At 33.3% G+C, this 15748-nt stretch overlaps 3 protein-coding genes across 3 annotated transcripts; all 3 read left to right on the top strand.

Moving 5' to 3' along the window:
* Nucleotides 1-1448: 1448 nt before the first annotated feature.
* On the top strand, nt 1449-2210 carry LOC133330896 (rhythmically expressed gene 2 protein-like). Its single transcript, XM_061539301.1, has one exon. The coding sequence runs from the start codon at nt 1449-1451 to the stop codon at nt 2208-2210; it is 762 nt and encodes a 253-aa protein (XP_061395285.1).
* A 3593-nt stretch (nt 2211-5803) lies between these two features.
* On the top strand, nt 5804-6911 carry LOC133330874 (large ribosomal subunit protein eL30-like). Its single transcript, XM_061539280.1, has 4 exons — nt 5804-5843; nt 5935-6004; nt 6080-6225; nt 6719-6911. The coding sequence occupies exons 2-4, from the start codon at nt 5984-5986 to the stop codon at nt 6885-6887; spliced, it is 336 nt and encodes a 111-aa protein (XP_061395264.1). The 5' UTR covers nt 5804-5843; nt 5935-5983; the 3' UTR covers nt 6888-6911.
* Nucleotides 6912-8932: 2021 nt separating this feature from the next.
* Nucleotides 8933-15741, top strand: LOC133330885 (transcription factor grauzone-like; the record flags this gene model as incomplete). Its single annotated transcript, XM_061539290.1, has 4 exons — nt 8933-9055; nt 9128-10465; nt 14198-14332; nt 14401-15741. Coding segments are annotated over exons 1-4 (2937 nt in total), but the record flags the coding sequence as incomplete, so codon positions are not given.
* Between the last annotated feature and the right edge of the window lie 7 nt (nt 15742-15748).

Below are 15748 nucleotides of genomic sequence, written 5' to 3'. Positions count from 1 at the left end.
GATAATGTAGTTTTGTCTGTGGATCTGTATACGGTGCTTCCAACCCGGAAATATCCGAATATTTTTTGGCCGGCTTTAACGACGGAGGAGCATTAAGAGAATTATCTGCAATGATACAAACGATTTTTTAGAATTCCAACATAATATATAGGTCAGCTTTGAACAAGGGTTGGCATTTTTGAACGACTTGGTTTTTTACAGTGTTTATGTTCAAATATATATGTATTTTATTCATAGATATGAGAAATGCATTTATTTATTAAAAAATATATAAAAAAAGTTTCGAAAAATAAAAAAAGCATATAAAAATTTATTAAAATATAAAATGACTTAAAAATAAAAATTAATATGGTGAAAAATACAGTTAATTTCGTAATCTTATTAGCCCATTTGAAATTTTGAGAAATCGAAGCTAAAAGTTAAAAACTCCGTTTTTTACTGGAGTTTAATGGGAATGTTCAAAGGAGCCCCACCTGTGGCATTTTACGGAAAATTGTAATATTTTTTTTTGTAGGAAATATATATGAAAGAAAATACATTAGTTATGTTTGAAATGATTGATGGAATGCAAAAAAATTGTTTAACCAAAGAAAACGATCACCGAATTCTCTCTGCGCCCTTACAACCAAAAAATGAAAAGTTTACAATTGCACTGCGATATCATGGTCACCCTTGTACATTTTGTCGACAACTCAAAAATATAGCCAAAGTGGTTTACGCAGATAAAGAACAAGACTGTTCCAAGGTGCCCAACGTTCAAAGGTGCCCCCTCTCCACTACATTTTAAGACTTACACAAAACTACATCTTCCGGCCATGGTAATGCTCTCTCTTGGGTAACTATTTGTTTTAGGGATTTCCAAACAAACTTCTTACCACCAGTTTCAATGTAACTATATTTGGGATTTTTACATGTGATTTTCGGTCGTTGTTTCACTGTTGGAGCTGTGATTGGTGAGGGTGCATCTGATGCGGTGGTGTTGGTATTATTCACATCGTTTGTTTTATTGTCCTTATCGTCAGATGGCTCATCATCCTTAGTTGGTGGTATAGTTCCATTGCTAGACTTGGATTTTTTACAAGGAATCTCTTCTGCATCCATTGATCAGTGGTGGATGGATGATAGCAGCAGTAGTATTGACGGATTGGTAAATTTGTGTACTCTATTTGTATGGTCTTCCTTAAAAGATGATTACTTTAATAATAGCATCTGAATATTTAATTAACAAGCACACCTATTGTGTTGGTAAACAAAAAGTCAATTGCGGTACTACACCCCATCAGCTGTTTGTATACAAACCACACACATATGAGTAAACTATGTAAAAACGGCCACAGTTACGTTGTCCACAAAAACAAAAGTAAACAAAACACCACAAACACAAACTAATTGGGTCAATTGACCATCAAACATATGAAGAAGAAACGGATTTCATAATACGGCAAATAATGTCCAATACACGACTAATAAACAATTTAAAACGCTTCCGGTTGGTGACATTTGATATAACCGATACATTAGTACGTTTTAGTAAACCACCTGCAATACAATATGCCAAAACCGCTGCCCAACTTGGTGTCACTGACATCGATCAAAGTACATTGGAGGCATGTTTCAAAAAGGAATTCAAAGCAATGAAGAAACAACATCCCAACTGGGGTTACCACACACCGAACTTTACCTGGCAGGAATGGTGGACATCGCTTGTAAAAAATATTTTCCTTTGTGTAAAACCCGACATTGATCCTAAGAAACTACAAGAGGTAGCGGAAACTTTAGTACGTATCTATCGTACCAAGGAATGTTATTGCCACATGGATGGTGGAGTTGAATTAGTTGATAAGGTACGAAATAGTGGCAAGAAAATTGGTGTGATATCAAACTTTGATCCCAGTCTCAGGCAAGTTCTGGAAGAAGTAAAATTAGCTGATAAATTTGATTTTATACTCACGTCATATGATGTGGGTTTTGAAAAACCTCACAAAGAGATTTATGACGCCTGCTTAAAAAAGTGCAATGTACAGTCAAATGAAGCACTACATATAGGAAATATGTATGCTATGGATTATGAAGGGGCCCGTAATGCTGGCTGGAGCAGCATTCTTATTACATCCAACGAAGAAGATCTCGAAAAAACTCAACCAACTCATGGTTATCGAAATATTAAAGATTTACTAAAGGCTTTAGACAATGAAGGTATTAAATGGTAGTTTAATAAGATAACTCTTTCGGTGTATATTTCTTTGTTTTGTGGTTGGGTGCATATGTGTATGCATAAATATCTATGTGTATATGGACTGTAAGTATTTGTTGTTTGGCACATATTAATTAATTGAAATTCAAATGGACGGGGAACAATACTATAATGGTAATAATAAATATTTGCAATGTAGGCTAAAATATTCACTACGACCGCAAGTTGTTTCTTGCATTTTTAACCATTTTGGTCAGAGTTTTTGCTCAATTAACATATTACTTTTTATTCTATATTTTATGCATTAAAGAGAACCAGATGATACTTCTTGGGATGGAATGTCCTAATTTATTTGTTTCAAGAAATATAGTCAAGTATATTCGTATGCCCTCCACCATGATTTTTCTTAAAATCTGTAAGATCCAAAAAGTGGCTGATACTGATAACGCATGGTAGAGTATAAAATCCTCAAACTACTGTAATTTAGATTGCAAAGTTACCGACAATTGTCTGGCAATTCGTTTTGTGTATTTTGTTTGTAGTGTCAGTAATTTGAAATACCAATCCAGAACATTTTCGAACATAAAAAAACATGTACAAAATATATATATAAAAAAAATAGTTTTGAAATTTGACTTGTATAGACGCATGAAGCAATTTCAAAAGGGAACGATAAAAATTTCCGCAAGTAAACTCGCCTAATCTAAATCAGGACTTTGATCGATTTTGCTTATTTTGGGTTGTATATTTTGATGACAAGCGGTAAGGGGGATTAATAATTGCAATACTTGAACGTAATACTTGTACGGCCCCTAAATGGGGAAAGATATTCTAGACTCAGATCGGTACGACATGAACATTTTTCGTATAAATACAACAATACAATGTATGTTTACTTCAGGTGAATAGTGGGTTCCTCCGTCAAATATAAAAAACAGGTTGCTGTGTTTTTTCGAACTTTTTTAAACACATAACTAAAAAGGCCATGGTACAATTATAAAAGGTAACAGCAAATCCCAGCTGATTTGATTCCAACGCAATACTAGTGTCAATATGAATTTGACAAATTATGCTTTTAAAAAAACAACCAACAGGAAAATTGGGAACGCATACAATTTGAAATTGTTCTTTATTAAATGTGCTCCTGTATTCAATTTACTCAATCTGCCTGCTGGGAAAGTTTAAGGAAGCAAATCTTTCTTCAAGGAATAACTCGCTATTCCCAGCATTTTCATATGTGTTACACATATATATGGCAATGGCTCAATTATAGGAAAGATGTGGAAGCGATAGAAATATATATTTGATATATTTTCATTCATGTTTTTCAATTTTTATTTTGAGGATTCGAAAATATTTCATTTTCAAAATAAAAATAATTTGATAATTTGTTTGTTTGTTTACATTTTTCTGTCAAATGAGTTGACACTAGTAGAACTTACAACAACAAATTTCCATGTGGTTGTTGTATTGTTTTTTGTACAACAACACTTGCTGTTACCTTCTATTATTATACCATGTAAAAAGGCGAAAATGAATGAAGGGTTATAATTTACTCACAAAATTCAGCATTGAAATGTTCGTTTCATCCAGTCTAATGCGGTAAAAAATCGTTTGAATTCAATTAAATTTTAATATTTTTAAATTTAATTTGGATTTATTTGACACACACATACAAAATATATATTTTGTTTTGACAGAAACAAACCTAAATGAAGAAATATTAGGTTCGTTCGTTTACTCAATAATTTGTACGAATTTGTACAAATTATTACAAAATGTTGTTCGTTTACCCAAAATCCCAGTAAAAGAGAGTGAATTGAGAGAGCAGATTTGACAGTTGTGTTACTGAGTATTTGCAAATTCTTACAAGGAAAATTTACTCAGTAAGAATTTTCTTGTACCATCAGCTGATATTTAATCAGCTGTTTTGTTATGTTTTGTAAACAAACAAAAAATTGTTCTCAAGAAAATTGATTGTTTTGTGAATTTTATTTTGATTTTGTATCATTAAATACAAAAATAGATGAAGAAAAAGCAAGTATTTAAAAATAAGGTAATACAAGAGTAATTGGCGAACGATTTTTTAGGTTCCAAATCCAAACAAAAAAGCGTGCATCCCTAACATGTCTGGAATGTTTGCGCCAATTTTTTTGTTGTTTTAATCAGCTGTGTCGAAACAATCTTTTTACTGGATGTTGTTCGTTTACTTTTTGCAGTTTTCTCTCTTGAAAAGGAAAAATTCGTATTTACTCTCTGCAAATTCTTACTGAGTAAATATTACTGGGAAAGTAAACGAACGAACCTATTATATATGATAGACCCAAATCGGTACGCCATTATTATTTAAACACGTAGCGATTATCTAACAATAGATGTATAGGGGAGACTGGGGCACCTTCGGCACTTTTTTTTAGAGCTCTATATCTCAGTACTTATTCAACATATATAACAACTTTATGGCTGATTATTGTCTTCGGACACTTAATTTTAAAAAATAGTACCAAAAATATATAAAAAACTAGTATTAGTTAAAAAATTTTACATTTTTGTAAAAAAAGTCAAATTTGCCGAATGTGCCCCAACCCGGGGTAGCTTCGGCATTTGATGGGGCACATTCGGCACCATAGTCATTGCCGGGTAATTGTCATCGCTATCAGTCTGGTTTAAATTCTGATCCTCTAAAGGCTCTATTCGGGTTTAATACGTCACACAATGTTTGAATTATAGGACCTTATTTTGTAGCGGCGGACGTTTACATCTCAAGGTCGCACACACCATCAGAAATAGGGGGTTTCTATGGCATTTTCGTCAATACAAGTACGTTTGATCTTATATATGCAATTTCGAGCCACATTAAAGGATTAGTTTTAAAGACAAACTCAAAAATATTTTAAGGAAATAATATTGCACAATCTGTATATGGCCGAATGTGCCCCACTTTAAAATGCCGAATGTACCCCGAATGTACTTTTTATAGTTTTTTTCATTTTTTGGATCAGTTTTGTAAAAACATTATATTTTTAAATATTTCTATAATAATACACATCGTAGTTAACCACTTTTTAATAATATTGTCTTAAATATTTAACAAGTTTTATACACGAAATACTTACGAAATGGAATTGAAATATTACAGAAACATCTATAAAAATACAAAAACGCATATATCTAAATAAGTTTATTAGGTAGAAATTTCAAACTTTGTGTCAGTTATTTATTTCGATATACGATACCTATGTATCGAAACTAGTGATGTACGGTGAGAGCTTCATATCGAAAACCCGATTGCCGAAGGTGCCCCGATGCCGAAGGTGTCCCAGTCTCCCCTAATAGGTTTAGTAAGCTTTTTTTGTATTGATAATAAATTAAATATGTTTTTATTTAAATCATTATATATATCTAAGCAAATTAAAAGAAAATACAATTAAAATTAATCGTTTTTTTAATACATAGCATAGCATTTGAACGTATAAATACGAAACGTATATACGCCATACAAGTCGTACAACGTACGTTGCGCCCCCGATTAAACAAAACCGAATGAACTGTCAAGTGAATATCAAGTCTGGGTATGGAAATGTCAAAATTTTATACTTCCGCTGCCGAGACCACTATTTCTTTCTTTTCCCAGTATCCGTCGTTGGAGGTGGGTGCTTTTTCCAACACAGAATATTCATAAATAATTTTTTTTTTGTTTTATAAGTTCGAAATAATGAAGTCATTCTTTATCTTTTTAGAACTGTCATTGATTTTAAATCAATTCAAAACAAATAAAAGCTAATCAACATGGTTGCCGTCAAGAAGACTGTAAGTTATTTTTACACGTGTTTTTCCTATTTAGTTCAGCACTAACCTGTATTTTTTTCCTCTTTATGATTACAGAAAAAGGCTTTGGATTCCATCAATTCCAAATTGGCTTTGGTGATGAAATCTGGCAAATTCTGCTTGGGTTACAAACAAACCTTGAAGACTTTGCGTCAAGGCAAAGCCAAATTGGTGCTCATTGCCACCAACACTCCTGCCTTGAGGTGAGAATCGGGGTATAATGGACGATGTTTTAATTAAAACTTGGAACAAAATCAAATCACTTACCTAAGTGCAATTGTGCTGCGGGAACCATATGGAGTCTTGCGAGACTGAGAAGTATGATTCCTCAATAAGCAAATGCATTTGAATATTGTTGTTGCTGCGGCACTCTCTTAATGCATGTGCTGATTTATGATCAAAAATACTACTCGCAAAAAATGGATATGAGAATCTTCCATGTGTGCGTGTGTGTAACAAGACTTCATCGGGTTCCTGCTGCATGTATTGTATACAAGTAAGTTTTTTTGGTAGTAAGAGGTCCAAACCAAGACTGAAAAATTATTTTTTTATGATGAATGTATTATGCAGACAATGTTATGTTGAAACATATTTTACTAGAGACTCTTTCTGATGAAAACAGAAAAGTTTTTTCTTTGCAAAAAAAAACTGGCTTTGTTTTGAAACTAATGAAAATTATTTGTTTCTATATTGTAGAAAATCTGAAATTGAATACTACGCCATGTTGGCCAAGACTGAAGTTCAACACTACAGTGGTACCAATATTGATTTGGGTACCGCCTGCGGTAAATACTTCCGTGTGTGCACCATGTCCATCACCGATCCTGGAGATTCCGATATTATCCGTACTGTCGGTGAAAACTAATTTGTAGACTAATATTTTATTAAATATTATTTTCTTAAAATAAAAATCTACAAAATTATTTTGTAAAATTTATGAGTTTTTTATTGGTATAAATCGCACGATCATTGGTGTTCAGATAAGGAAATTTTGTCGATCATAATACCGAATAGGTTCTAAAAGTAGTGCTTGGGGGTTGGATTGGATTGAAAAGAGGGGTGGGAACAAATGCACTTTACGGACACCTCTCAGATAATTTTGAAATTTTTACCATAGCCCTTCTGATGCTGATTACAGCAACATACATTTTTTCGGGGGGAAATCAGTACTTCCCGAGATATGGGGTTCCAAAGTTCAAAAATACCCCCACTTTTTATTAAATATATTTAAGAATGCCACTCCGAAACGTTTAAATTTTTTACAGGACATAGTCCTTATGGAGCTGATTACAACCACATAATTTTTTTGGGGGGGAACTTCGTACTTCCGGAAATATGGGGTATCAAAATGTAATAAAAACCTACATTTTATACCCTTACTTATTATCCGACAACAAATTGAGTTATGAGAACAAAATTTTCTTTAAATTTAATTTTTTTCTGAATAGCCGGCCTTTGGCCGGGGATTTAAAACTTTCTTCTATGGACAGGTGGAAATTTGGGCTACGCGAGCAGCATTCTCTTTTAATTTCAATTTTTTCTGAATAGCCGGCCTTCGGCCGGGGATTTAAGACTTTCTCCTATGGACAGATGGAAAATTGGGCTACGCGAGCAGAATTCTCTTTTAATTTAATTTTTTTATTACTAAATCCCCGGCCCCAGCCTATTTTTTCCAAACCCCATTTCTCAAGAAGTATGGACTTCCTCCCATATAGTAACATATTTATGTAATCATGTAAATTATACATACCTCTGCTGATCCAGAACAATCGGAGTGTCCCTAAAGAAAAAAATCCTTAAATCAAAGAAATAACCATATAAGCTTATTTTTAAAATTTTGAACCCCATATTTTCGGAAGTACGAAGTTTCCCAAAAAAAATTATGTGGTTCTAATTAGCTCCAAAAGGACTATGTGCTGTAAAAAATTATACGTTTCGGAGTGGTATTCTTAAATATGTTTAATAAAAAGTGGAGTATTTTTTGAACTTTGGAACCCCATATCTCGGGAAGTACTGATTTCCCCCGAAAAAATGTATGTTGCTGTAATCAGCATCAGAAGGGCTACCTATGATAAAAATTTCAAAATGATCTGAGAGGTGTCCGTAAAGTGCATTTAAGCCGAGGGGTGGATGATACCACCACATGTCCAACATGAGAAGGACATACACATAGGCCGTTTGAGGTCTGTTGTGCGCTATAGAAATGCGGAAATGTGAAATGTGCTATAGAAATGCGGAAATGTGAAATGTCCTATAGAAATGCGTTTAGCGTTAGGAGTTTCATAGTTTTGTTTTCGCTTGGGTCGCCCCGTAAGGTTTTGGAGATTTTTCCTGTCCCCTCATTATCCCAAATTATAGATACATCGGTGGTTTCGTTTGCAATTATGGGTTATTTTAGTACATAATTGCTGATAAAGCTTCTCAAATCTTGAATCTGATGTTTAACTTCCACTTGCCAATTAGATGGAAAAATGTTTTAATTTATTTTTGTAATACATTCATTTATCAAAAATATAAGAATCCAAAATACAAAAAACAACGATATTTAAAAATATAATTTCATGGAACTACCAAATTATTTTAATTTAATTTTTAATTACTGGAATTATAAAAAATTTCCGGCATTTTGTGGTAAACTTGCTACCGAAGTCCACTACTGGATACTTGATAGTTTATAGTAAAGTCAAAGTAGGTGAACGTAAGTTGTGTTTATTTTTGACCTACATTCTGATGTTTAGCATTATTTGTTTGCATTTTACAATAAAATACCCACCCCATCAATGTAATACTAATCATGCGCATTTGTCATCTTTGCTCAACCTAGTTTTCTTATTTTTTACAATAAAATCCCAACCAAAACCCGTAGTCCATAAGAAAGGTCAATTAATTTAAAAAATATTGTTTAAAAATATGTCGGAAAGAAAATTTTGTTGTCTATGTGTTAGTTTATGTTCATCATATAAAGATTTGTTCAATGAGCAGGGGGAGGCAACTGCTTACTATGAAATAACATTCAAATACTTTGATCCAGTGGTGAGTATTTCAGACATGTAAAATAAAATACATATCTTATAATAAATTGAATTTGGGTTTATTTACGTCCAGTTGCTCAACGCTGAAGACGACAAAGATTCCAATGTAGTTTGTCTTAAATGTTGGAATACAATAGACGACTTCTATGAATTTCAAAAGGTCATACAAAATGCCCATCAAGATTTACAGGAAAGTTTAAGGGAGATTGCAAAGGAAGCTTTAAGCGTTGACGTTGAAAATAGTTTGGAAACATGTCATTTGGAAAATCTAAATACTGAAGTGCAGAATGGAGTAAGCAGCAACGAAAATTCGGATTATTCTGATTTTGAAATAGAATCTAGCATTGAACTTGATGAAGATGACAAATCACTGCAATTAGACTTATCAAGCGCAAAAGAGAATATTACAAATATAAGAAAGAATATTAAAACCCCAACCTCAAAAGACGTACAGCTAAAGGAACCTTTAAACACAGATGAAATTATTGCCCAATGGAAGCCATCACTGGAATGCGTAGTATGCTCCATTAAGACAACGACTTTCGGTTTACTTCGGACACACTTCCGAATACACCACCCCGATCAGAAATGCTACATTACCTGTTGCGAGCTTAAATTTTCCAAACGATGTGACATTTATGAACACATACAACTTCATCTTGATCCCAATACATTTCAATGTAACGTTTGTGGCAAGTGTAGCACGAATAGACGCAACTTAGCCAAACATATGAAGGACTTACATACGAAAGAGGGACAAATTCGTCCATTTGAATGCGACATCTGCCAAAGACGCTTCAAAAATCAAACCAAGTTGCGTACACACAAGGATATACATAAAACGGAATATCTGTTTGCATGTAGTAAATGTGGCAAAGGATTTTCAACGGAACAACGTAGGAAAGTACATGAAAATCTGGTGCATGATGTCGATAGGGTTTGTGATCAATGTGGTAAGGTCATACACGGTATATATGCCCTCAAAAAACATCTATTGGAACATCAAGGTGTAGAGAAACCTAAATGGCCGTGTGATCAATGTGATGTGCAACTTTATTCCCATTCAAGTTTAAAGCGTCATAAACAAATAAAACATCATGATGGCACCACTGTATATAAATGCGCCGATTGTGGTAAACGTTATCCATCTGAAAGTGCTTTATATAGTCATAAGCGATTAGTTCATACACTTGAGCGTAAACATAAATGCAGCATGTGTGAAAAATCATTTAAATTTCCCAAAGGTTTAAGAGAACACATGGCATCGCATAAAGGCATTAATCTATATCAATGTCCACATTGTCCAAAAACATATCGAATGAGTTCCAATCTACATAATCATCGTAAAAAAGCACATCCTGAAGAATTTGATAAAACTCGCAAGAATAAGCCTGTTAAAAATAAACTCAACGTAAGCCTTATACAAACAGAAATTGTTATGTGAATTACAGCCGTTATTACGAATCGAGATTAATGGCTACATTACATTAATTTAATTTTAATTATATAGAGAATTATTTAATTTATATAGACAAAATTTGTTATATTAGTTTTTATGTAGAATTTCACTTTTTGTATAACTTTAATAACTGATTGTACAACGTAACTTAATTATTTCTAATGATGAACCTAAAGTACGTATATATTTCAAATTTAAATATGTACCTGTATACTTTGTAACAATCTAGACTAGTATATCTGTGTAGATAAAGTAATAAAATAGCATATATAAAACAAAATGTTATTGCTTTCTTCCAGTAAAACCAGTAAAAATCTTCTATTAATTGAATTTGTTTTCGAGTTTATTTATTTATTTCAAAAAAATGTCAATTTAAGCCTTAAAGGCCGATTTTAATTAAATTGCAAACCATACTACTCCATATAATAATAAAATCTTAATGACTATATCTTAGAAAGATATTATAATCCTAAAGTATAATAGTATGCAGTTTTTAATGGTTAGAAAGTAATAGACTACTATAAAATGAAACGTTTTCACAACAGCATCGTAATGAAAACGTATATACTATTTTATAAATACAACAAGGTGCAGCTAAAATTTGGAAATGAGGATTGATGTGAAGGTATACAATGTAAATTTGCCTGCTATAACATTTGCTCAGTCTGTGCATACGGAAACTTCTTAACTAAAAATTTCGAAACGACAATGCATTGGTACTAATTTTAACCTTTGAGCCCCGAATTTTTTCCGCAATCTTAGATCAAATCGCTACATCCTTGCATTCGGGAGATACAGTACATTCTTTCGAAAAATTTAAGTTCAATATCAAGAAAACCAAATGCAAAATCGACAGAAAAATCATGTTAAATTATCCTCTATATTCATTTTTACAAGAATAAAAAATAATTCTGATGGCAGAGTTTGTACAATTTGAGTACGAAGCGATTTAAATAATTTGGACTGTATAAACAAATTAGTACGGTACACAAAGTTACCGTCCTCTCTATATTGGAAAGCTCATAACTTTAAAAGAATTTGGATTTTTTTAGTCTTGATTTAGATTAGGCGAGTTTACTTGCGGCAAGTCTTTGTTTGTAGGAGAGAGGGGCAAGGGGAACAGAAATGAAAAAAAAAAATTGCTCGTACCGACAATTTTCTGGCAATTCGTTTTGTGTATTTCGTATTTGTTGACATTTTATATAGTTTTAAATGTGAAAAACAACAAATAGAAAAATATTTTGGAAACCGAATTGCCTTGTATAAACGCATGAAGCAAGTTCAAAAGAGAACGACAAGAATTGCCGCAAGTAAACTCGTCTAATCTAAATCAAGACTTATTTTTCTTTTGATATGTGTTATCCATAATCAGGTCTTGACATATGAAATCTCTTGATCGTCATTATAAAATTAGGTTTCCTCTTATAATTTCCCAGTAACATTTACTCAGTAAAAATTTGTAGAATTAATACTAATTTTTCGTTCTCAAGAGAGAAAACTACAAAAAGTGAACGAACAACATCCAGTAAAAAGATTGTGTCGACACAGCTGTTTAAAACTGCAAACAAAAATGGATAACAAGCGGAAAAATGATTATGTTTATAAATAATTGCATTTTCTTGTTAATGATACAAAATCAAAATACCCAAAACAAAACAGCTGATAGGGGAGACTGGGGCACCTTCGGCACTTTTTTTAAGAGCTCTATATCTCAGTACTTATTCAACATATATAACAACTTTATGGCTGATTATTGTCTTCTGACACTTAATTATAAAAAAATAGTATCAAAAAGATATAAAAAATAGTATTAGTTAAAAAATTTTACAGTTTTGTAAAAAAAGTCAAATTCGCCGAATGTGCCCCAACCCGGGGTAGCTTCGGCATTTGATGGGGCACATTCGGCACCATTGTCATAGCCGGGTAATTGTCATCGGTATCAGTCTGGTTGAAATTCTGATCCTCTAATGGCTCTATTTGGTTTTAATACGCCACACAATGTTTGAATTATAGGACTTTATTTTCTAGCGGCGGACATTTACATCTCAAGGTCGCACATACCATCAGAAATAGGGGTTTTCTATCGCATTTTCATCAATACAAGCACGTTTGATCTTATAAATGCAATTTCGAACCATATTAAAGAATTAGTTTTAAAGACAAACTCAAAAACATTTTAAGGAAATAATATTGCACAATCTGTATATGGCCGAATGTGCCCCACTTTAAAATGCCGAACGTACCCCGAATGTACTTTTTATAGTTTTTTTTTTTCATTTTTTCGATCAGTTTTGTAAAAACATTATATTTTTAAATATTTCTATAATAATACACATCGTAGTTAACCACTTTTTAATAATAATGTCTTAAAAATTTAAAAAGTTTTATACACGAAATACTTACGAAATGGAATTGAAATATTACAGAAAAATCTATAAAAATACCATCTAAATAAGCTTATTAGCTAGAAATTTCAAACTTTGTGTCAGTTATTTATTTCGATATTCGATACCTATGTATCGAAACTAGTGATCATGGCCTATAAATAAGGTCACCAAGGGAGACCAGCTGATTATCGATACCTCTCAAGTTTGCTGTCAAAATGCATTATTGTGAATTGACTTCCATTATGAAAACGTAAACAAAGTCGAAATTTTTGACATTAGACTTGAGAAAAAACAGCTGTTTTCCGATTTCGATTGCCATCTTGGTGACCTTATTAATAGATCTTGCTAGTGATGTACGGTGAGAGCTTCATATCGAAAACGCGATTGCCGAAGGTGAACCGATGCCGAAGGTGCCCCAGTCTCCCCTATCTGCTGATGGTACAAGAAAATTCTTGCTGAGTAAATTTTCCTTGCATGGCATAATTACAGAAGGTAGTCTCATTTGAGAAATTGATAATGGCAACCCTTTTTAATTTGGAACTCATCTATCAATTTCAAATTGTTTGAAAAATAAATTCCATAAAATTGTATGCATGTCGAATGGCATATTTTTTAAAAAAATGAAAAATGTATGTATATAAACAAATATCTAAAATTGAAATCATATGTCTGCATGAAACTGTCTTCCTTGTCTAATTATGCCATGTTTTCCTTGTAAGAATTTGCAAATACTAAGTATTACTGAGTCAGTAAAACAACTGTCAAATCTCTATCTCTCTCTATTCACTCTCTTTTACTGGACTTTTGGGTAAAAGAACAATATTTTGTAATAATTTGTAGAAATTATTGATAAACCAACGGACCTATTATTATATCTCATTATTATATTTTTATTTAAGTATTATATGATTCAGTTTTATTACTGGCTGTATTAGGCGTTTCTAAACCGTTTTTAAATATTTCTACCATGGACAGGTGGAAAATTCTGTCACGCGAAACGAAAATCCCCTTTAACTACTGATTCTCATATTTGCAATGCCCCATTTCTAAGCAATTGCCGTTATCCATCACACTCATTCGTAAACACAGATGTAAATCAACTAAATCAACTATTTTGTTTTGTGTTCGGTCTTTATCGACCAATCTTCTTGTCTATCACGTCGAGTAATCATTTCGCAGTAAATACCACGTTCCGTGCGTTCATTACACGGAATCGTTGCTTTGAACCAATAAGTAATGAAAAAATAAATACTGATGTTATTCTTTATTTTTAATTTATTTAATGTAATTCATAAAGCAAAAACAAAAAATGTACGAAAAAACTTTGTGTCGCTTATGTGTATCCTCGCGATCGGAATACAAAAGCCTGTATGACGACAATGGTCAGGGCAATGAAGTCTATGAAATTACACTAAAGTATTTCGACCCAATAGTAAGTTTGGGATACACTTGCTGGGAGAGGTCATTGTTGTTATTTTAATTATTTCTATTCTCTTACAGTTGCTAAGCCCGGCTAATGAACAGGATTCAAAAGTTATTTGCATGGAATGTTGGTGTCACATCAGTGAATTCTATGATTTCCAACAGTCTGTACTTCAGGCTCAAGCAATACTGCAGGCACAGTTGGAGAACGATGTTAAAGAGCATTTACCAGAGGTCAAGTTAGAAGAGGAATTGCTGCAGGATCGAGATGAAGCTGCACCGATTGTCGATAATGGCAATGACAGCCTTAAGGATGAAAAAACCAACGTTGTCACAGATGAATTTGAAAACGAATATGATGATTGTGGCTTTGGAGATGATAATCCATTTTCAAGTGATGAGGATGAAAAACCACTTATCGAACATATTAATAGAATCAACAAAAGAAAAAACATGGCAAATGAGTTAAACGAAGAAAATACTGAGATATATGACACAGAAAGTGTGGCTGGCAAAAGGCAAAGAAAACCTCGAGGCCCTAACAAAAAACAAAAGGACACAACGACGTCTACAACAACAAATGGAACAAAGGCAAAACGGAAAGGAAGGCCAAGGAAGTTGCAACATCTTGATAATCTAGAAGAAAAACCAGAACGCTTAGATCCCGATGCATCCGCCAATGAAATGGAGGATGAAACATTTGATGACGGTTCTAATGGCGACAAAAAGTCGGTTAAAGACAAAACTAAGGAATGTGATGAGTTCATTGCACAATGGAAACAGGAATTGGAATGTGTATGCTGTCCAGCAACGGTCTCAAATTTCACATTGCTACGCAAACATTTTCGTCAAATGCATCCAACAGAAAAATGCTATGTTATATGTTGTCAGCGAAAATTCTATCATCGTTTTCACATTGTGGAACATATACGCCTGCATATTGATCCGAATGCCTTTAGATGTGACGAATGCGGTCGATGTAGTACCAACAGTCGTAACTTGGCCAAACATAAACGGGAAATGCATACGGAAGAGGGCAAACAGAGGCCATTTGAATGTGATGTGTGTCATAAAAAGTTCGCAAACAAAACCATCCTGCGAACACACATGGAAGTCCACGAAGCTGGTCGTGATTATGTTTGCAGCGAATGTGGCAAAGGCTTTCCATCGGAAAATCGACGAAAAATACACGAACGTATGGTACATCAAGCCGATCGTGTTTGTGATCAATGCGGCAAGACCATACATGGCATTTATGCCCTCAAATTGCATTTGATGGAACATGCTGGCTATAAGAAACCCAAATGGCCCTGTGATGAATGCAACGCCCAACTCAATTCCCATTCAAGTCTGAAAAGACACAAGCTAATCGCACATCACGATGGCAGTACGGTCTATATATGTAGTGAATGTGGAAAAGTTTTTA

Source organism: Musca vetustissima, unplaced genomic scaffold (assembly GCF_032173495.1).
Source record: "Musca vetustissima isolate MV318-11 ecotype Yass unplaced genomic scaffold, APGP_CSIRO_Mvet_v1 utg677320, whole genome shotgun sequence".
NCBI lineage: Eukaryota > Metazoa > Arthropoda > Insecta > Diptera > Muscidae > Musca > Musca vetustissima.
This window is presented reverse-complemented; position numbering and strand designations above follow the sequence as displayed.